The 21,342-nt window shown below is 60.0% G+C and overlaps 5 protein-coding genes and 1 non-coding gene across 6 annotated transcripts; 3 read left to right on the forward strand and 3 right to left on the reverse strand.

The window, feature by feature from the left end:
* Positions 1-127: 127 nt before the first annotated feature.
* PLICBS_008124 (uncharacterized protein) lies at positions 128-1,948 on the reverse strand (the record flags this gene model as incomplete). The annotated part of the gene is made up of 1 exon (XM_018324388.2): positions 128-1,948. The coding sequence occupies one exon, from the start codon at positions 1,946-1,948 to the stop codon at positions 128-130; it is 1,821 nt and encodes a 606-aa protein (XP_018177567.2).
* A 512-nt stretch (positions 1,949-2,460) lies between these two features.
* Positions 2,461-4,266, reverse strand: PLICBS_008125 (uncharacterized protein; the record flags this gene model as incomplete). Its single annotated transcript, XM_018324387.2, has 2 exons — positions 2,461-3,697; positions 3,749-4,266. The coding sequence occupies 2 exons, from the start codon at positions 4,264-4,266 to the stop codon at positions 2,461-2,463; spliced, it is 1,755 nt and encodes a 584-aa protein (XP_018177566.2).
* Positions 4,267-5,427: 1,161 nt separating this feature from the next.
* PLICBS_008126 lies at positions 5,428-5,499 on the reverse strand. Its single transcript has one exon. It is a non-coding gene; the product is annotated as a tRNA-Gln (tRNA).
* Positions 5,500-7,566: 2,067 nt separating this feature from the next.
* On the forward strand, positions 7,567-11,616 carry PLICBS_008127 (uncharacterized protein; the record flags this gene model as incomplete). The annotated part of the gene is made up of 4 exons (XM_018324386.2): positions 7,567-7,998; positions 8,060-10,125; positions 10,176-11,099; positions 11,154-11,616. 4 exons carry the CDS (start codon positions 7,567-7,569, stop codon positions 11,614-11,616), a joined length of 3,885 nt encoding a protein of 1,294 aa, XP_018177565.2.
* Positions 11,617-13,423: 1,807 nt separating this feature from the next.
* PLICBS_008128 (uncharacterized protein) lies at positions 13,424-15,019 on the forward strand (the record flags this gene model as incomplete). Its single annotated transcript, XM_065601327.1, has 6 exons — positions 13,424-13,485; positions 13,558-13,817; positions 13,886-13,958; positions 14,006-14,175; positions 14,249-14,464; positions 14,526-15,019. The coding sequence occupies 6 exons, from the start codon at positions 13,424-13,426 to the stop codon at positions 15,017-15,019; spliced, it is 1,275 nt and encodes a 424-aa protein (XP_065457399.1).
* Positions 15,020-16,171: 1,152 nt separating this feature from the next.
* On the forward strand, positions 16,172-20,531 carry PLICBS_008129 (uncharacterized protein; the record flags this gene model as incomplete). Its single annotated transcript, XM_018324384.2, has 3 exons — positions 16,172-16,356; positions 16,410-18,758; positions 18,809-20,531. 3 exons carry the CDS (start codon positions 16,172-16,174, stop codon positions 20,529-20,531), a joined length of 4,257 nt encoding a protein of 1,418 aa, XP_018177563.2.
* Positions 20,532-21,342: the final 811 nt, after the last annotated feature.

The raw sequence follows: 21,342 nt of genomic DNA on the forward strand, positions 1-21,342 counted from the left end.
TTAACGAGTTTGTTGAGGTCTCACTCTCGATGTTCGAGGTGGTGACCGAAGTTTCGAGAAGGTCTTGTACGACATGGTGCCGCCGAGATCAGCAAGTTTTGCTGCTTGATTGTGCTCTCTTGTATTATTACACCACACTGATGTTATGGCACAGCGGCGCTACAAAGCATGCCCAGTCGTTGAACGCCTCCTCATCGGGGCACGCCGCGGCGGCGCGCACACAAGCCGCCTCCCTCGTCTTCCACACCTTCTCGATGACCAGTCTTGTGCGCGCAACGCTCGACAGTGTGTCCGCCAGCTGGTCCAGCGCGTAGAGGATAAAAGGCCGTGCGAACCGTGGGACATCTCTCCAATCGCCGTCGTCTTGTCCGCTCTCCGCCGTCCAGTCCAGCTCCTCGGTCGGCTCAAGTTGGCAGGCAGTCATGAACAGCGGCCACGTCAGGCCCGCCCGGACGCCCAAGGCTAGTAGCTCGGCTACGAGGCGAAGGATGTGCGAGACTCGGTGACGGACCGTAGGCGTCGAAGGCGTCGAGTCTGTGAGAGCGGCCTGGATGTACAGTTGCACAGTGAGGCGCTTGAGCTCGACGCAGCGGCTCATGGCATCGCCCTCTTGACGACTGTCGCGCGACTCCTCGGCGTGTGACTCTGCAAGCAGCGCTTCGAGCCTCTCCCGCTGCACTGCTACATCTTGCCTGCAGGCGACCCCTGAGTGAGGATCAACACGACGCAGCGTCCAGCTCAGCTCCGTAACGGCACTGATAATGTTGACCATGCGCGGCGAACAGCCCATCCATGGATCCACGGCGTCGTCCTCGACGCTCCAGTACTCGCTCCCAAACATTGGTTCCTCTCCGCAGGCGGTCCGGCCCATGACGTCGTAGAAGGCAAAGAAGCGCTCCGCAAACGCTGTGATTTGCTCCCATGAGTTATGGCCCGTCCGTCGCTCCAGCGCGCTCGACCCGCTTGCTTGCTGACGCTGCTGCTGCTGCTGCTGCTTTCGGAGGCGAATCAGATCCCGCGCACCTCGGAGGTGCACTATCCAGCTACTCCCTCCGTCACGGATGAGCTCATGCTGGCACAGCAGCATGACCAGCGCCATGATCTCCGGGTCGGCGACGAGCCGCGCCACAGGGCCTGCCGCGAGGAGGGCGCGCACGGCGCGTACGGTCCTGCGGTAGTAGGCGATGGCGACGGGCTGGTACGCGGGCTCCGAACGGGAGCGATGGGAGGCGGCCAGGCCGAGGAGGGCGTCGAGAGTGGCGGGCGACGGAGAGGAAAGGGCGAAGGGGACGAGCAGCGCCGAGAAGGGGGAGCGGGTTGTGTGGTCGGCGCAGGGGACGGTGAGCGGACAGAGGCGGTAAACGTAGTAGGAGACGAGATGGGGGTCTGCGAGCTGCAGGTTGCTGAGGAGAGGGTCGTCGAGATGTCGTGTCAAGGCCGAGTCGTCGTGCGGAAGGGCCGTGCTCGGCGCTGGACTTGACGCGATGCTGCCCTTTGATGAAGAGGGGGCATCCTCAACACATATACTTTCAACATCCTCCTCGTCCTCAAAGTCCCGCATGAAGCAATTCAGAAACGAATACGACTCGACCCGGACCGGCAGCCAACTATCACCGCCGCAGCACTCCCAAACCCCCTCCTCCTGCCGGCGACTCTGCACCTCCTGGCATCCCGTCGACCCAGCCGCCGCCGACGCATGCTGCCGACGCTGTCCCTTCGACCACACGCCCGCCCTGCCAAACGCACGTCCGCCATGCGCATAGTCAGCCTCCCACTTGAGCGTCACCGCGAAGACGCACTCCGGGCCGCCGCGGGCGCTGCTGCACGCGCCGCACCGGGGGCGGGCCTCGTCGCACCGGATCTTGTGCCGGCGGCAGCGCTGGCAGCCGTGGTGGCTGCGGCGGCGAGGGGATGCCGGCGGCTTGGACGGGTCGCGTTTGCGAGGCATCGCTTGCGTCCCGTGGGTGAGAGAGTGGGAAAGAGAGGTGAAGATGGGAATGATGCGGGTAGTGAAGCTCGGACAAGGTTGGCCGAGATGTGGGGGAAGAAGATCCGGGGGAGGTGGACCTCGTGCGGAGGCGGTTCTCCGCCCGGGACCAGGCGTCAGAACAACCCTGTCGCTCCATCCACTGTCCAGAGCATTTGAGGTGCTCAGTTTGCGACCCGTACCTCGAGCATTTCTTGGAGACAGTGGCGACATACGGATATTTTTTGTGAGGGAAAAAGCCACACTCACAATCGGAGAGGTAAACCTTGCAAGTCAGTGTCGTTTCAACACTCAAGAGTGGACAGTCTTCATATGTGTAGAGAAGAAAGCCAACACACGATTAGGAAACACGGGTCCGTACCCAACCTGCGCCGAGACCAAACCCCCATGTACGCCTATAGAACTTGCAATATCATCCATATCATGGCATCCAAGGAAATGGCCCGGAGCCTCTATCGGTATCCCATTATCCATCAAACGCTCTCCCGGGCATGGACCGGCGGCTCATTCACACTGACCCCATCCGAATCCTCCATGCGCCTCGAGGCCTGGTGAAAGTCCCTCGTCACAATTCCCGCAGTCGTCATGGGCGGTCCTCGCCCGCCGTCGTCGCGGAGCTCCCAGCTGCCGACGCGTTCTTCGCGCGCCCCGACCTTGGTGACAGTGACATCAGGGTCCCCCGGCATGCGCTCCGCGCCTTTGAACCCTCCGAGTGTAGCGTTGCGCTCTGGCTTGCCAGACCGGCGCAAGCGGAAGCCCCCAAGGGCGAAGAGCGCGAGGGAGACAAGCCCGATGATGCCCAGAACGATGACGGCGCCAATGACACCACCGACGGCCGGGCTCATTCCAGAACTGCTGCTGGGGGGGCACTTGGGGTCCTCGCTGTCGTTCGGTATGTAGCCACACCAGGGGGCTGTTCCCTCTGGGCGACAGATGCTGCACCAGCCTGTCGGACTTGTGCCTTTCTCGTGCATCTGCCGCACAAACGACATGAAAGGGATGCTTGGTCCATCGTTCCCAGAGCCGAACAACGGGTAATCGGTAAAAGTCCCGTTCAGAGCGGCCGCCGACCGATAGTAAAAGCGCACACTCAGGTCATCTGCCGACGGGAAGCCGCCCGAGTTGCTTGCGTAGCGCTGGGAGACGAGCTCAAAGACTATGGCGGCGCCGTGATCTGGAAGCGTCGAGAGTGGGCCAGAGGCGACATTCTCCCTCGTGAGGAGCCCGCCGACTGACAGGAACGAGAGCAGCGGCCTGAGCGTCCCAAACATGAGCGTCATCTTGCTGCTCGCGCCGTTGGCGGCGACGGTGCCGTTGAACGCATTGGCGACATTGTACGCCAAGGTCCGCCCGGCAATGCTGTACAAGGTCTTGAGCGCGATGTCTGTGCTCGTTGTATTGACACTGGTCTTGGCTCGCTCCAAATCGAAAGCGTTGGCTCGCAGGATGCTGAGCGTGTTGTTGGCATCCTCGAGGCCCTTGTAGACGGTCTCATTGTGCTCGTACTGGTAGCTGACCAATTCGTAAATCTCATAGGCATTGAGATACGTAGCAACACTGGGGTCGATGACGCCCTCAAGCGGCCCAGACGAAAACAGGTTCTGATAAAAGAGGCGATTCCGGTCGATGCTGCCCTGAATGGCTTGGCTTTGTGTGAGGTTTGAGCCAGTCTCGGACAGCCACGCGGTGCAAGAGACGTCACCCTGGATCCTGCAGCGTCTGTCAGCCTTGTAAGTCGGCGTTTGGTGCCGGCATACTCACGCGACGGAGGTTCTCTCCTCGCTCGACAGAGTCTGCACCAGCGGATATTGGTATCCGTTCAGAGGATATTCCGTGCTGTTGGATCCTGCGGGGAAGTTGTTTTTCAGGTCGCTGGAACCCGTCATGTCAATATAGGCGTCCGACTGCGGCGGATACAGGCCTTGCATGAAAGCGACGGCGCCCGATGCTATCCATGACTCCGTCCGTGACAGGATTCTAAGCTGGCGGTTATCAATTGCATCCTTGGCGATTTCCTGTATCTGCGCCGAGTCGGTGCCGCTGGAATTGCTTCCCAATAGGTATCGACTGCGAAAGGCGGCGCCCTGCCGCCGGAGCTGCTGCGCACCCTCGGGGGTCAGGATCGTCTGCGGTCCGGGTGAGGTCTCGCCATTGTAGATGTAGGCGACAGCGGCCCAGACCCTGGTGTTGCCTTCGCCAGTGGCCTGCCCCGCTGCTGGGTGGAGGAGCAGAGCGGAGGCGGCCAGGGCGACGGCGGCGACGGTGCCGAGCGGGGCCATGTTCGGGTCGCGGCAGTCTGGCGGGGTTTCTCAGGCTCTACAGCAGCAGCAACAGTGCGCGAGAGAGCGACGGACCAGTCCAGCTGGTGATGATGGCCCAAGGTAGCAGAGGAAAGGGGCTTCGGCTCGGATCACAGAGAGGAGGGAGGCAAGAACGAAGTAGAAGTAGAAATACATGAACGAAAAGGCGGGATAAGGCAGATGCAGGAGCCGGCGGCAGGAGCGCCTGGGAGGCCGAAGACGGCAACTGCGTCCCGGCTCAAAACCTTGACCCGGTAGCTAAGCTATCTGCGTCAATCACTTCGTCCTCTCACCTCGTCACGCCTTTCGCCCAAAGCCAAGAGCTCCCGGACCATTCAGCTTGTGCGACCCAACCACCCAAGCATGCGAGAGACCTCGTGGCAGCCGGCATGCATGGCTCGAAGAGGGGCTGTTGATTGGGGGTGGTGAGGGGCAGTTCGCTCCTCCACACGAGCCCGCCCAGCCCGCCGGGCGCTACCACAAAACGTTACTCTTCGCAGCAAAGCGGTTGCTGCATTCGGACGGGCGTCATCGACGATGATGCGGGGGCGGCCAGGCCGGCCCGTGGCTTCCCTCAGCTCTTCAGCTTGCCCAATACTGAGGCAGCTGCGGGAGGCAATTGCGGTGACCAAGTAGGCCGCGGCGCTGACATCCCGACAGGTTTGCCCTCCCATCGGCAGCGTGACCAGGGCCCAGCGGCGCAAGGGACGATCGATGGATACCTGGGCGTTTCCCGTCGGTCAATGCTCTTGCGATGCCTTCCCGCAGCAACACCCGTCGTGAGTTCGTGTCGGCACCTTCGGAGGCGTTAGCTCTCTGCCGTCGCGCCCGGCGCCACCTCTGAACCCTATCGCCCGACAGCTTGGGGAGCCAATACCGATCCAAGAACAAGCTTGTTCAATGGAATTGCGGTCCGAAAGGTTTACCGCAGCCGTGACAGCGGCCCCTCACATCCTACCACCCGCGGCTTAAACGACGGAGCTGTCCTGCACTTGGTGGAGGAGTTTCTTCCCCGATTGATCACGTGCCATCCACAAGTCGCAAAATTCTCAGTCACCAACTCAAGTTCAACGACCGAGCAAAAAAAAAAGACCACTTCCCAGATCGCCTCGCCACAATTCCCGCAACGGGCAAAAGTAAAGGTTCCAGAGGGAGTCGAACCCTCGCTGGCGGAATCAGAATCCGCAGTCATAACCGTTAGACCATGGAACCGATTGAAGTGGTGATCCACTTCCCATGGTGAGTTGGTGTGATGATTTGATGGAGGACGGGGCAAGATAATGAGGGCTATAAACCTGGCGCTACGTGGCCCACCACCATCTTCAGCCCTACGGACCAGCGAAGACACCGCGCAGAGCCTGCGGCCAGTACGTCGCTGTACTGAATGGACACCAGGCCAGGTCAGAGTTTGCGTGAGTCTAAGGTGTGAGGACGGGGCCGGGTCGTCCGGTGCCTTGCTTGTTTGACGGGACTTGTTCAACAGGACAAGGCGTGCTGTAGTTGGTGGCGGCAACTCTGTAACCCGGCCCACCAGACACTCTTGATGCGTCGGGAGAAGAGAGCAGGCGGAACGGCAAGTTCGGGCTCGACGTAGAGGGGCCCGATAACCTTTGCATCGTGGAGTGTCTCCGTACGGTTCGGCAGAGTTGGTCCGAACGCATTCGTTTAGCACAGAACTGCAGCCTCTTTTGGCGCTGCGAGAGACGGGCGAGTGTGTTGCGAATCGTAAGGGTGCTAGGACTCGCAACAGAGTCTCCGCTCGCAGAAGCAATGGCGAGCCTCGAGTATGCAGTGTCAGGCAGTCCGGCTCGCCTGATGGCAGAGTACCTTGCTTGCTCTAAACCATCAGTTTTGCATTCTCATCCCGGCGATGCGCATAGCAGAAAGAGGGCAGCGCCAGTTCGTGCCATCGTCATGCTTGTCTCGCCAAGCAAATGCCGTGTCAGGATGCATCGTCGTGGAACGCCATAGATGACATATACCAAGTATGACTGACGTTCCGCGTCGGCGGCCGGTGCCACGACAGCCGCTGATGCTCGGCTGTCTGCCGGGAGTGTCTCTGAGGTGGCCAGTCGGTTGCGAGGTATTCAAGCAGCAGATTCGGGTGGGTCGATGATCCAGCATTGGCGCAGATGCAGCGGAGCCGCGACGAAGCCCCCGTGCCAGTGGCGTGGGCACATCTTATCAATCTCATCAGACGGTGGCAGCTGCAAGGCACAGCCTCTGGCGATCCGGGGGGACACAAACGGCTGGGTACGTACCGATCAATCAGTTCGCTGGACAACGCGCGCCAGCGCCCGCGGTGCTGCGAATCGAATGGCTGACATCCATGATGCCTACCTCGCGGAGCATGCCGTTGCAATGTTCGCAGCTTGGTTTGAGCGGCAAGCCTGCCAGTCGGTGGCCAGGTCACGACGAGTCAACAGAGCCAGAGACATCCCGTCCAGCCGACGGATGGTGTCCTGCAGTGGGCGGCCGAACTGCTTCTGGGGCGCCGTTCAGTGGCAGGGAGGCGGCTCTCAGGGAGGATGGAAGGACCCCCACACCAGTTCGTCGCCTGCCGCGTCTGGTGAGCCACGCGGCCTTGGCTCAAGAAGCCGTCTGCAAAAGCAACGGCACACCACATATGCATTCGTGTAGAAAGCCCCAAACCACTTGTCGACGTGCACGAGTTCGCAATCAGTCGCCCAGGCCGTCAATTGTGCAGCATGCCGCCAGCAATGCTGACCCCCATCGCGATCTCCCACCAGGTGCTCGATTAGGCCTAGGTCGCGCCAACTTCAGGCCTGGCCGCTGGGTGGCCAAGGGACCTCAAGCGAGGCGATAGCCCCTCTGGTACCCCCCAGGTACCTCTGGCTGCTGGGGCGCTCCGACCACCGCCAAATCGGCTGCCCACCGCCCTCGTCTCACAGCGCGTGACCCAGCGTCACCACCTCCTTCTAACAGTCTCGCTCCACACCCACCTCGGCCGGACGCTCGCCCAGCTGCCGCAGCGCCTTCGCCGCCAGACCCCCGTAGCTGCTCTCCCTCCCTTGTCCTCCTGTTCACTGCCTGTGCCACCTGCCACCCGCTGCGCCCAGCATCGAACCACCACCAACCTCACCTTCTTCGCCTGGCCGGGCAAAGCAAAGCAGCGACCGCAACCCTGCGCCCTCCGTTCGTCGCTTCACTCCGTGCAATTCGAGGCCGCGGCACACCCATACTGTTCACGCACCTGCGGCCAGAATCTCCGCCCCATGGACCGGTCGCATGTAGCGACTTCAGATTGATCGACCCGCCATGTCGACTGACATTGACATTGCCAGCGCCGTCGACGCCGAACGTGGCAGCGGACCTGCCACCGCCTCCGCCTCCACCTCGGACGTCGCCGCGCACGACGATGGCGGCCTGTCCAAGGATCAGATCGAGTGCGCCAAGCAGCCTCCGCCCGCATTTCTGCACTCGCCGCCTGACAGCAACGATGCCAACAAGTCGGATGCGAGCGACTCGGAGCTGAGCGACCTCGACGATGAACCCATCCTGGACGACCCCCCTGTCGTCCCGCCCGAACTGCAGTACCGCCCGGAGCCACAACCCCAAGATGCGCAAGACGCGCAAGAGCAGGAGCAGGCCGTGGAAGAGGACATCGGCGAGGTGTTGCCGGACCACTGGTCTGGGGCCGTGCCCGTCTTCCTCCCGACCATGGACCAATTCAAGGACTTTCAGCGTTTTGTACGTCGCTCTAGATGGTCTTGATGCCTGCATTAGGTCCTGCTAACACCTCGATCTCTAGATGGAAAAGGTTGATAGCTACGGAATGAAGTCCGGCATCATCAAAGTCATCCCACCACAAGAATGGAAAGATGCCCAGCCTCCTCTCGACGACCTCGTCAAGCACGTTCGGGTGCGCGAGCCCATCAAACAGGACATCATGGGTTCCAACGGGACCTACCGGCAAGTCAACATCTTGCACGGACGCTCGTACAACGTACCTCAGTGGCGACAGCTTTGCGAGCAGAGTGAGCACCAGCCGCCCGCGAGACGCGGCGAGCGCCGAGCCAATGCCGACAAGCCGAAGCCTGCGCGACGCCCTGCCGCCCCCAAGTCGGCGAGCGACCCGTCTACTCCTAAGAAGCGTGGAAAGGGGAGGCCGGCCCGAGGCAAGGGCAAAGCGACGCCGGCAGATGAGGAGGACGAACGGCCCATGACACCAGTCTCACCAAAGGCTGAGCCGCAGACCGGCGAGGAGGTGCCCGTTGACTCTATCGAAAAGGACCCCGCAGAGGACGTCGGTGACAACGATGACACGAAACGCCCGGCAGGCCGAATGGGCGGCTCTAGGCAGGCCAAAGCGAAGACCCAGTCTGTCTCTGCGCGTCGCAAGTACAGCCGCCGCGAAGGCTCGGCAATGATTGACGAGGCCGCTTTCAAAGATTTCGACTATCGCATGGACATTTCCGATTACACGCCCGAGCGGTGTGAGGAACTCGAGAGGGCGTACTGGAAGACGCTGACGTACGCTGCTCCCCTCTACGGTGCCGACATGATGGGAACACTGTTCGACGACAGGACCGACATCTGGAACCTCAACAAGCTCCCCAATCTGCTAGATGTGCTAGGCACCAAGGTCCCTGGAGTCAACACGGCGTATCTGTACCTGGGCATGTGGAAGGCGACTTTTGCCTGGCATCTTGAGGACGTGGACTTGTACAGCATCAACTACCTACATTTCGGCGCCCCGAAGCAGTGGTACAGCATCTCGCAAGCCGATGCTCGCCGGTTCGAAGCAGCGATGAAGAACGTGTGGCCCGCGGACGCCAAAGCTTGCGATCAGTTCCTTCGACACAAAGGCTTCCTCATATCTCCACACCACCTGCTCTCACACTACGGCATCAAGGTCAACAAGGTGGTGTCCTACCCTGGCGAATTCGTCGTCACGTATCCGTACGGGTACCACTCCGGCTACAATCTTGGGTACAATTGTGCCGAGGCGGTCAACTTCGCGCTCGACTCTTGGCTGCCAATGGGCAAGATCGCCAAGAAGTGCGAGTGTGCGCAAGCCCAAGACAGCGTGTGGATCAACGTGTATGAAATTGAGCGCAAGCTACGCGGCGAGGAGACCGAGTACGAGGAAACCGAAGACGAAGATGAGGACGACGAGGACATGTCAGGCCTCCCTACTCCACCCGCTAGCCACGGAGTGAAGTTTAAGGACGGCAGCCGTAAGAGGAAGCGAGGGCCGGGAGGCAAGGACAAGATCAAGGTGAAGAAGGTGAAGCTCCGTCTGAAAACGAGGGCCGAGCCGCCTTGTTGCCTGTGTCCTCACGACATCTCCGGGCTGGAATTGCTGCCCACTGAGGACGGCAGAAAAGCCCATCGACTCTGCGCCCTCTACATGCCCGAAACGTATATCGACAGCGTCGACGACAGCGAAGTGGTGTGCAACGTCAATGGTATCCACAAAGACCGACTCGATCTCAAGTGCCTCCTTTGCCGGTCGAAACGAGGCGCATGCTTCCAGTGCTCACACAACAAGTGTGCCCGAGCGTACCACGCCACATGCGCCGCCGCCGCGGGCTGCTTCGTGGAGGAGCAGGATGTGCCTGTCTTTGGCGAGGACGGTACGGAGTTCAAGGAGCAAGCCTTCGACTTTAGCTGCAGGTTCCACCGAACTCGGCGCGATAAGAAGCACAATGCCGATGTCTTGGAAGCCGACGGCCGTGTTCGTGCTGCGGCAACATCACTGCAGAAAGGCGAGATTCGGCAGTTCCAGTATCTCAAGGGTGAGATCTTTGCCGGCATCGTGGTGGAGAATCGCGAAGAAGATGAGACGGTCCTCATCAACGTCCTTCCTACCAGGTACAGACGGCCACTCTCTTCACTTGGGGAAGTGTTACTGACAAATATAGTGATACCATTGAGGTTCAGTGGAAATGGCTTCTACTCCCTGATCCGGCAGACTATCGGCTTCCGAAGGCATCCGCAAAGGCGATACCCCTACCAGCGTCACGCAAGGCCAAGGACAAGCTCAACACCAAGAGATTGCAGGAGGACAAGCCCAGGAAAGACGACCCATTCGTCGAGGGCTATACCTGGGCCGAATTCCTGGTGGAACCCGTTACGAACGCGAGCCAGGCCAAATTGGACTTTTCGAAGCCGGATCAAATTTGGTACTACCTGGGGAAGACGTCAACCGACGCGAAGGCGCAGTACACCGAAGACCCGACCAAGCCGCGATACAATGCCAAGGGTAACTACCTGGATACTTTGCCTGAGCCCGCAAAGCCTCCCAAGCCCCCGAAGCCAGCAGCTGCTGTCAAACCCGTGGCTAAGGGCCAGCAATATGGCGTAACGGGGAGCTTCCCATACGTGCCAAACCCTGCGAGCGCTCAAGCTGTCGCCGTACGATTCGACAAACCTTACGTATACAAACCGAAGGGCCCGATCGCCCCGCAGCAGCAAGGCCCTGCGACGCACACGGCTCAAAGATTCGCCCTGGGGCAAACGATGCAATCACCCTCTCCATCAACCTACTTTAACCAGAATCACTACGCAGCTGGGCGGGCCTACCAGAACAGTGGCATGTATTCTGTCCAGAGGTTTGAGCCTATGGGCAGCAGCGCCTCACAGACTGGCTCGGCTGCTCCTCAAAAGCATCAATACGCGGGAGTGCCGAATGCACCGCAACCGGCGGTGACGCCAGCACAAACATGGCAGCCGCATTCTCCTGCTTCCTATCAGAAGCCTTCACCTGTCCAGCAAAGCCGGCCCAATTGGCAGGTTCATTCGTCAGTGTATCAAAAATACCCGTTCTTCCAGGTCAACCACAACAGGTATGTTGTACTGTTCCAGGCTGGAGCACTGCAGTGCGCTAATCTATTTGTCAGGGACGCTGTTAAGTACCGGACCCCGTACTCACCGTGGGGCGGATTCACGAACGGGTACGAGGGCGACTTGCGAGCGCACCTGATGTCACACCAGAACGACCTGCTGCGAAGGCCGACTTTCAGCTCCATGTCGCCGGGCTTGAATGGATCGCCACTGGCGGTACCCAGATCGCATCACACCCAACACTTCGCGCGTCCCCTTGAACCGTCGCGGCCGCTACCCTCGCCACAGACCCCCAACCCGAACGGACACTCGAATGGCCAGAATGGGTTCAATTCGCTACAGCCAAATGTGCAGCAACAACCAAGTGCTGGCCCTTATAATGGCAGCGTGCAGAATCATCAGCCCATGACGCATCAGCCAACACAAGTGCCAAAGCCGAAGCCGGCTCCAACTCCTAAGACGTATAAGGTCGGAATGCCCGCTGCCATAGGTCCTGTGCTACAGTCTATGAAGTACTAATGAGCTATACAGATTCCGGCCAAGCAGTCTCCAGTTCCTCTGCCACCTCACATTCTCGCTGCTATGGGCTCGGCGCCTGGAACACCAACGCCGGCTCAGCCGGCAGGTGCACCGGCGACTCCAACAAACGAATCCAACAAGATAATCCCACAAGAATCGCCGGGCACCCAAGCATCAGCCTCGCCGACGCCCATTCCAGGTGCCAAGGCGTCCACACCATTGAGGATGTCCACAACGCCGGTGCCTGTCCCAAGAATGCCAGGCATGTCGCCGGCTGCAGCAGCGTCACCTAGCTTGACTCCCAGGGTTGATGGGGCTTCAGTGCCAAGTACCGGGGTATACTGCCCATGTGCTCCGCCCCAAAACCCGACTGCTTCATCCCCGGCGGCGCAGGATGAACAAGCTGCTCGCGTGGACGAAAGAAAGCATCAAGAGTTTGCTGACGTGCCGGGTCGTGGATCCATGGACTTCGTTGAGAGAATGATGGAGAACTTGAAGAAAGCATCGCAACGGGACGGGGCCCAAGGGCCTGATGGAGGAGGAACGGATCGGATAGCATAGACGCGGCGTTGTGCTTTCACACACTGGCACAGGGTGGCGCGTGTGGCTTCGACATGGATTGCTTGAGGCTGGCGTTGGGGTTTCGGTGGCGAAGGACCTTGCTTTCAAGATTCCCCGTTAGAGATTATTCGTTTTGCTTTGGGGTCAACTGCTCCGGAACAGACACCGGGCAGCAGCGAAACTTGTCATGGATTGAAAGCGACGTCTGCTTGTATGATGGATAGGTACCATACCTGGCTGGCCACAGCGCGTTCTTGTGGCCCGGTATCTGTAGGTATACGCAGCGGTGTATGATAAGTGCATTGACTACTCGAAATTCTTGGCCAGTAAAGTTTGACCTCGTTTTGGCTTTGACTCGGTAGCGAGCCCACGAAGAGCAAGTGGCATTTCCTTTGGACACGACCATGGAAGGCTTGCAGCAATGGAGGATTGTATTCATCGCCGGTCGAACACGGCGCGAGAGCTGGGCGCTGCGTGGCAACTACCGGATAATTTTAGAAGCGAGCGTGGTGAAATGAAGTCTTTTCAGGTCTTTATCAGAGCACTCATTTCTGTTGATTCAAGCATAATGAGCGCCCTCTGTGTCTCAGATCCCTTGTGCCGCCTTATGCTGCAAGTTCCTGCGGGGGACACTCCGAAGCGTCGAAGGCGGCACGCGTCGAAGCGATGCCCTATATGCCAGGGGGTTTGCTCTGCGTACCCAAACCTCCATGTCGTATGCTCCGATCGGAGACGATTTGGTGACTCCGTGAATGCCGTTCGCAACTGTGTAACAATCTACAGGTGAGACTCAAGTCGCACAGGTCAGCACAGTGTTGGCCAGATGCGGATAGCAACGGTTGTCCAAGCTCCAGAAACTGGGGCCCGTACAGGGGACAGTTGACGCCATCCCGGCGGCCCAGTTAATTGGTACCGTCGCGCCGGCTTAGTCATCACTTTCGCCCACCAACTCCCGCTCCGAGATCGCGAGCGATGTCGCAAGTTACCCCGAACGCAGTAGCCGATGGAGACGGTTTGAGCGCTGACTGGTGGGTAACGACGGGATTCCAAAGGCCGCAGCCGCTTATTATCATCCATTGCCTTGCCGCGTCACAAAGCTGGCCCTTCTCTTTTTGGCCCGTGATCAATGTCTCGTTCGGCCGCGCAGCAGCTACTGTCGACTCATCTGCGAAGTGCCGCGCCGTCGAGACTGCTGCACGCCAGCGCACTACGGCCAGTCTTTGGGGCTAGATTCTACAGCGAGACCATGAGCGGCAGCGGCAAGCTCAAGCCCGCGGCGCGGGTGTCCGGCCAGAAGCAGGATGTGTGGTAGGTGCCCGCGTGCGCATCACCGACTTGCTGAGGAGTCGGGACAAGTTCCGGTGGCTCACAGAACGACAGGTCCATCATCAACGAGGCGGCCGCGGCGTCGCCCAACCAGCCCATTGTGAACATGGGCCAGGGCTTCTTTGGCTACAACCCGCCGCCCTTCATCCTCGATGCCGCCAAGGACGCTCTGGACCGTGTCGAGTGCAACCAGTACTCGCCCACCAAGGGCCGCCCGCGCCTCAAGAAGGCCATTGCCGACGCCTACTCGCCGTTCTGGGGCCGCAAGATTGATCCAGAGACTGAAGTGACCATCACCACCGGAGCTAACGAGGGTATGCCTCCAGATCCCTTCTAAGATTGTCATGTGCTAGGGGAGTCGTTCCTGACAGGCAGACTACAGGCATGCTTAGTGCCTTCATGGCCTTTATCGAGCCCGGCGACGAAGTTATCATCTTTGAGCCGTTCTTCGACCAGTACGACACCCCTGTGAATTAGACGCACGTAGCTAACTCCGGGGCAGGTACATCAGCAACATTGAAATGCCTGGCGGCAAGATTGTCTACGTACCCATGCATCCGCCCGCCACGGGCGCCACCACCACGTCGTCGGCAGCCGACTGGACTATCGACTTTGACGAGTTGGAGCGGGCCATCACCCCCCGAACGAAGATGATTGTCCTCAACACTCCTCGTAAGTGTCACTTGCCCTCGCCCGTGTGGCGACCACGCAGTATTTTCGCGCAGCGCCTAACCCAAATGTGAAGACAACCCCGTTGGCAAGGTCTATTCCAAGGATGAGCTGCAACGGATCGGTGACCTCTGTGTCAAGAATGAAATCATCATTTTATCGGACGAGGTCTACGATCGGCTGTACTATGTACCCTTCACGAGAATCTCACGGCTGTCTCCCGAAATCGAGCGACTGACCATCACGGTCGGCTCCGCGGGAAAGAACTTTTACGCCACGGGATGGCGCGTCGGTATGTTGCGAGCTACCAAGGCAAATCCCAGAGCCGTGCCAAGACTGACTCACACCGCCAGGATGGTTGATGGGCCCGGCGGATCTGATCAAGTACGTCTCCGCGGCGCATACTCGCATCTGCTACTCGTCCGTATCCCCCCTGCAAGAAGCATGCGCCGTGGGCTTCGAGCAGGCCGACTCAAAGGGCTTCTGGGATGAGACCATCAAGGACATGAAGGCAAAGATGGATCGCTTCAACGAGGTCTGGGACGAGCTTGGCATGCCCTACTCGGAACCCGAGGGCGGCTACTTTGTCCTGGTCAACATGAAGAAGGTCAAGGTCCCCGAGGACTACCCCTTCCCGCCACACGTGGCGAGCCGGCCGCGCGACTTCAAGCTCGCATGGTTCCTGATCCAAGAGGTGGGCGTGGCGGCGATCCCGCCGACGGAGTTTTACACGGCCAAGAACGCACACATGGCAGAGGACTACATCCGATTCGCGGTCTGCAAGGATGACGATGTGCTGGAGGAGGCCAAGCGCCGGCTGAGGGGTTTGAAGAAGTACATGGAGTGAGAAGGGGTGAGCGGCGTTCCGTCTCCTTTTCGTCCCATGTGCTTGGTGAGTGGTTTTATTGTCGCGAGAAAGTCAGGAGCTACCTAGACTCGGATAGATTTTGGCCCCTTTCAAGATGACCAAGATTCACCTCGTATGTACCCCAGACTTCCAGGGGTCAGCCCATAGCGGAGGCATCCATCCGTCCCCGTGGGGGAGGGGGCACGCCTGTGTGATTTTCGGCAAGGGATATTGACTAGACTGGTCTAGGCTGAGAGCATGAGACACGCGGAGACCGTGGGAAGCGGTCGTCTTCTAGAATTATACGGAGACGACGAGAAAATGAATCGGATCTGGGCACGGTGCATCGGGGTTGTGGATGGGTCAAGATGCCGGTGGTGGTGGAAGCTGCCGATGGTGGGGACTGTCCGTGGCAGAGGCGTGGCAGAGGCAGGGCGGGAGTCGGAGCCGGCCGATGGAGAGGCAGCCCCTGGAGGGGCATCTGACACCCCGCCGCAGCGCTATTGGAGCGAGTTCCAGCGGGGTAGCACATGGCCCAACAGCTTGGAAACCCCTCTAGGCTGAGCCCCTCCAGTGCCTGCGCCCCGCAAGCATAATTGCAGTGGGGATGCCGCACTGTGCCACGGCCGGACGACCAGCTGCAGATCTGGCGAAGCTGGTGGAGGAGGCAGGTGGGCTCTGCCGTATCTGGCGCGGGATGCGCACCGTGTCGACCTGCCGTGGTTACATATCGACGGTCTGCGGTTGGAGAAGATTGGGGGCACCAGCGCCAAACGCCCTTGATTTGGGGAAACCATCCCCAGCTTGGCCAGCTCCGCCCACATCTAGCCGCATCGTCGCCACCCGGCTAGGACGCCGCCGTCGTCCTTCTCGAGACCCATCCAGGGCCCCTTGGCAGAGATAACAAACCGCAAACCACCATCGACGACCCGAGTACAAAGCCTCGGCCCCGTCCCGCTGCTTCTTCGATTTCGCTTCTTTGCCTTGAACACCTGCTGCCCATTGCTTTCTCTGCTCGCTGCCCCCTTTGCTTCGTTCCTCAACTTTGGCGGTGGCCGCGTGTCTCTCTGTACTCTTGATGCAGACTCGGGCGTAGGCCTTGAGGAGACGAGACAGCCATCCCGCAAAGAAATCATCCGCGGTCGACACATCATGGCTCCAAGCGCCGTGTCTCCCGAGCGGGAGGCCCAGCCGGAGCCGCTGGCGACCCTGACGGCAAAGTTCGACGACACCCTCAGGTTCTACCTGAACGGAACCAAGGTCGTGCTGGACGAGATCGATCCTGAGATCACGGTCCTGGAATACCTCCGCGGCATCGGCCTGACGGGGACAAAGCTGTACGTATTTCCCTCTTCGCGCTCGTCGGGCACTTTCTAATACCCTTGGGCAGCGGTTGCGGTGAGGGCGGCTGCGGCGCGTGCACCATCGTCGTGAGCCAGTACAACCCCACCACCAAGCAGATCTACCATGCCAGCGTGAACGCGTGCCTCGCGCCGCTGGCCAGCCTCGACGGCAAGCACGTCATCACCATCGAGGGCATCGGCAACACTAAGCGGCCGCACCCCACGCAGGAGCGCGTGGCCAAAGGAAACGGCAGCCAGTGCGGCTTCTGCACCCCCGGCATCGTCATGAGCCTGTACGCGCTGCTGCGCAACAACTCTGAGCCCTCGCAGGACGAGATCGAGGAAGCCTTTGACGGCAACCTGTGCCGCTGTACCGGGTACCGGCCCATCTTGGACGCCGCGCAGACTTTCAGCGTGGACAAGTCGCAGCGCGTGCAGAGCAACGGCGGGGGATGCTGCAAGGATGGCAGCAACGGCGCCAACGGAGGTGGTTGCTGCAAGGAGAACGGCACCGCCGCCGTGTCCAACGGGACGAACGGGTCGACGGAGGCGAACGGCACCAATGGAAAAGCCGAGTCGAACGGCGTCGACGGCGCCAACGGCGGAGGTTGCTGCATGTCAAACGGCAACGGACCCCCGGCCGGTGGCTGCTGCATGCAGAAGAAGGGTCTCGACGACCAGCCTATCAAACGCTTCACCCCTCCCGGCTTCATCGAGTACAACCCTGACACAGAGCTCATTTTCCCGCCCGCGCTGAAGAAGCACGAGATGCGACCCCTTGCCTTTGGCAACAAGCGCAAGAAGTGGTACCGCCCCGTCACCCTGGACCAGCTCCTCCAGATCAAGAGCGTGTACCCGCAGGCCAAGATCATCGGCGGCAGCACGGAAACTCAGATCGAAATCAAGTTCAAGGCGCTGCAGTATCCGGTGTCTGTCTTTGTCGGCGACATCCCTGAACTCCGGCAGTACGAGTTCAGAGACGATGTCGTTGAGGTTGGTGGCAACGTCATCTTGACCGACCTCGAGGGCATCTGCGAAAAGGCTATCAAGCACTATGGCCACACGCGCGGCCAGGTCTTTGAGGGCATCCTCAAGCAGCTCAAGTACTTTGCGGGACGGCAAATTCGAAACGTCGGCACACCGGCCGGAAACTTGGTTACAGCATCGCCCATTTCTGACTTGAACCCGGCTCTGTGGGGTGCCAACGCGGTTCTGGTTGCCAAGTCAGCAGACAAGGAAACGGAGATTCCGATGAACTCCTTCTTCACAGGCTACCGAAAGACGGCGCTCGCGCAAGACGCCATTATTGCGTCCATCCGGATCCCTGTGACCGCCGCCAAGGGAGAGTTTTACCGATCCTACAAGCAGGCGAAGCGGAAGGATGACGACATCGCCATCGTTACAGGTGCGCTGCGCGTCAAGCTGGACGATGAGGGTGTTGTCTCCGAGTGCAACCTAATCTATGGTGGCATGGCTGCTACCACTGTAGCGGCGAAGACAGCAACAGAGTACCTCATCGGCAGGCGATTCGCAGAATTAGAGACCCTGGAGGGAACAATGAATGCCTTGGGCAAGGACTTCGATATGAAGTTCAGCGTCCCCGGTGGCATGGCCTCCTACCGCAAGGCCTTGGCGTTTGGCTTCTTCTATCGGTTCTACCACGACGTGCTTACCAACCTGGGTGGCCAGAGCGAGCATGTTGACAAGGAGGCCATTGATGAGGTCGAGCGAACACTATCGACGGGCATGGTTGACGAGCAGTCGACCCAAGCCTACGAGCTCGAAGTCACTGGCAAGGCGAACCCCCACCTTGCCGCGCTGAAGCAGACGACTGGTGAGGCGCAATACACCGACGACATCCCTGCCCTGAAGAACGAACTGCACGGCTGCTGGGTCTTGTCGACCAAGCCACACGCCAAGATCTTGTCGATCGACTACTCCAAGGCCCTTGACATGCCTGGGGTGGTCGACTACATCGACAGGAATGACATGCCTTCTGCCGAAGCCAACAAGTTCGGTGCTCCCCACTTTGACGAAGTGTTCTTCGCCGAGGGTGAGGTTCACACTGCGGGCCAGGCCATCGCCATGGTGTTGGCGACGTCAGCACTGAAGGCGCAGGAGGCGGCCAGGGCAGTGAAGATCGAATACGAGGAACTGCCCGCGGTCTTGACCATCGAAGAAGCCGTGGAGCAGGAAAGTTTCCATCCCCTGTACCGCGAAATCAAGAAGGGAGATACCGAGGCTGCCTTCAAGAACTGCGACCACGTCTTCACCGGCACGGTCAGAATGGGCGGCCAAGAGCACTTTTATCTCGAGACCAATGCTTGTCTGGTCGTGCCCAAGACGGAAGATGGCGAGATGGAGATCTTTGCCAGCACACAGAACGCCAATGAGACGTGAGTGCCGACGTTTGCCCTATGTCCAGACGGAAGCTAACAATCAGCAGGCAGGTATTTGCGTCTCGAGTGTGTGAGGTCGCGGCGAACAAGGTCGTCGTGCGTGTCAAGCGACTCGGCGGTGGCTTCGGCGGCAAGGAGACGCGCTCGTGCATCCTCAGCTCCGTGGTCGCGCTGGCAGCCAAGAAGACGGGCAAGCCTGTCCGCTGCATGCTGACGCGAGAGGAGGACATGGTGACGATGGGCCAGCGTCACCCTTTCATGGCGCGCTACAAGGTCGGTGTTAACAAGGACGGCAAGATCCAGGCGCTCGACTGCGACATCTTCAACAACGCCGGCTGGACGTTCGACCTGAGCGCCAGTGTCGTGGAACGTGCCATGACGCATTCCGACGGCTGCTACCACATTCCCAATATCTTTGTCCGCGGCCGATGCTGCCGGACGAACACCATGTCCAACACGGCTTTCCGAGGCTTCGGTGGCCCGCAGGGCATGTTCATCGCTGAGACGTACATGGAAGAGATTGCCGACCGTCTTGCCATCCCCGTCGAGAGGTTGCGAGAGATCAACTTCTACGAGCCGCATGGCATCACGCACTTCAACCAGATGATTGAGGACTGGCACGTGCCCCTCATGTACCAACAGGTGCTGGACGAGTCCATGTACGACGCCCGGAGAACCATGATTACCAAGTTCAACGAGGAGTACAAGTGGCGCAAGAGGGGATTGGCCCTGATCCCGACCAAGTTTGGTATTTCTTTCACGGCGCTGTTCCTCAACCAAGCTGGTGGCCTGGTGCATATCTACCACGACGGGTCGGTCCTGGTGGCCCACGGTGGTACCGAGATGGGCCAGGGCTTGCACACAAAGATGACCATGATTGCTGCCCAGGCGCTCAAAACGCCCCTGGACAACGTCTTCATCTCCGAGACGGCGACCAACACTGTGGCCAACGCGTCCGCGACGGCTGCTTCGGCATCCTCCGACCTGAACGGATATGCCATCTACAACGCCTGCCAGCAGCTCAACGAGCGCCTGGCTCCGTACCGGGAGAAGCTCGGACCCAACGCGACGATGAAGGACCTCGCGCACGCAGCCTACTTTGACCGAGTCAACCTGTCTGCACAAGGCTTCTACAAGACGCCCGAGATCGGGTACACGTGGGGCAAGAACGAGGGCAAGATGTTCTTTTACTTCACGCAGGGCGTGGCGGCCGCCGAGGTCGAGATTGATACCCTGACAGGCACGTGGACGTGCCTTCGGGCAGACGTCAAGATGGACGTGGGGCAGTCAATCAACCCGTCCATCGACTACGGGCAGATCCAAGGCGCCTTCGTGCAGGGCATGGGTCTGTTCACGATGGAGGAGTCGCTCTGGCTCCGAAACGGACCCATGGCGGGCAACCTGTTCACGCGTGGGCCGGGCGCATACAAGATTCCCGGATTCCGGGACATTCCGCAGGAGTTCAACGTGACGCTGCTGAAGGACGTGGAGTGGAAGGAGCTGCGGACGATCCAGCGCAGCCGTGGCGTGGGCGAGCCGCCGCTGTTCCTGGGCAGCGCCGTGTTCTTTGCGATCCGCGACGCGCTCAAGGCCGCGAGAGAGAAGAACGGCGTCAAGGCGGAGGTGGGCGACGACAAGGGGCCCGGCCTGCTGCGGCTGGAGAGTCCCGCCACGCCGGAGAGGATCAGGCTGTCGTGTGAGGATGATATCATGAGGCGGGCGCGGGTGGCGCCGCAGGAAGGCGAGAAGAGCTTCTTTGTGGCCATCTAGGCGACAGTAGCATGAGTAGATGAGCGTTGACTTGACGTACGAAGTACATAGTGTATATATCCCCGGGTTTCTCTTTACTCATGGGTTGCTTTGCATGTGAGGACGTGCTGCCTCTTGAGGCTTAATGCGGCGGTTAGCTTGCCGGATGGAATATCATGCTGCAGGTCAAGTAGAACAAGCCCGGCTTGCCCGTGACAATTCCCCGTGGGCGTGAATTTGCGACGCTTTAGCTGCAAGAACGGTCTCTCGATGTGCGGCGTGGTTGCTGCATCGGGCAAGTGTGATGTTCGGAGCCACGCTCCAACAGTCCGTATGTATGTATTGAAGTCGTTGAGAGGCCGTTGGGTCACTGGTCGTGACAGGGCAGGCAAGCCGTGATTTCCCGAGCCCCCGTCCGTGAGCACCCGCATGGCTTGGCGGATCCCCAGGGGCGGCGGCGGCGGCGGCGCAGGTGCATGGATGCATGTCTCTCGGCCACTGCGCGCGTGCGTGCGCTTGGCGACGGCGGGCGCGCGCGTGTCTGACACGGGGGGAAAGGCACTTCAGGGCAACGCAGCACTTATGACGTCGCATCGCATGCCTAGACATGGGCTCTTGCGCTTGCTTTCCATCCATGCGCCTGCGTTTCTCTTTCACATGGGAGAAGAGGAGGAGGAGAGAAAAAAGCATGTGGAGGTGTAGGGTAACTACCCGCTCCGGGCAACTTTCTAGGGACCGGGGGCGGGAGCGGAGGGGAATTGCAGCGGACTGGGGGGGATACCTGGAGGGGATGGATGGCAACCTCGCTCTCGGTGACAGGGGGGAGGATTGA

This window comes from Purpureocillium lilacinum, assembly GCF_023168085.1.
Source record: "Purpureocillium lilacinum CBS 284.36 DNA, scaffold_6, whole genome shotgun sequence".
Classification (NCBI taxonomy): domain Eukaryota; kingdom Fungi; phylum Ascomycota; class Sordariomycetes; order Hypocreales; family Ophiocordycipitaceae; genus Purpureocillium; species Purpureocillium lilacinum.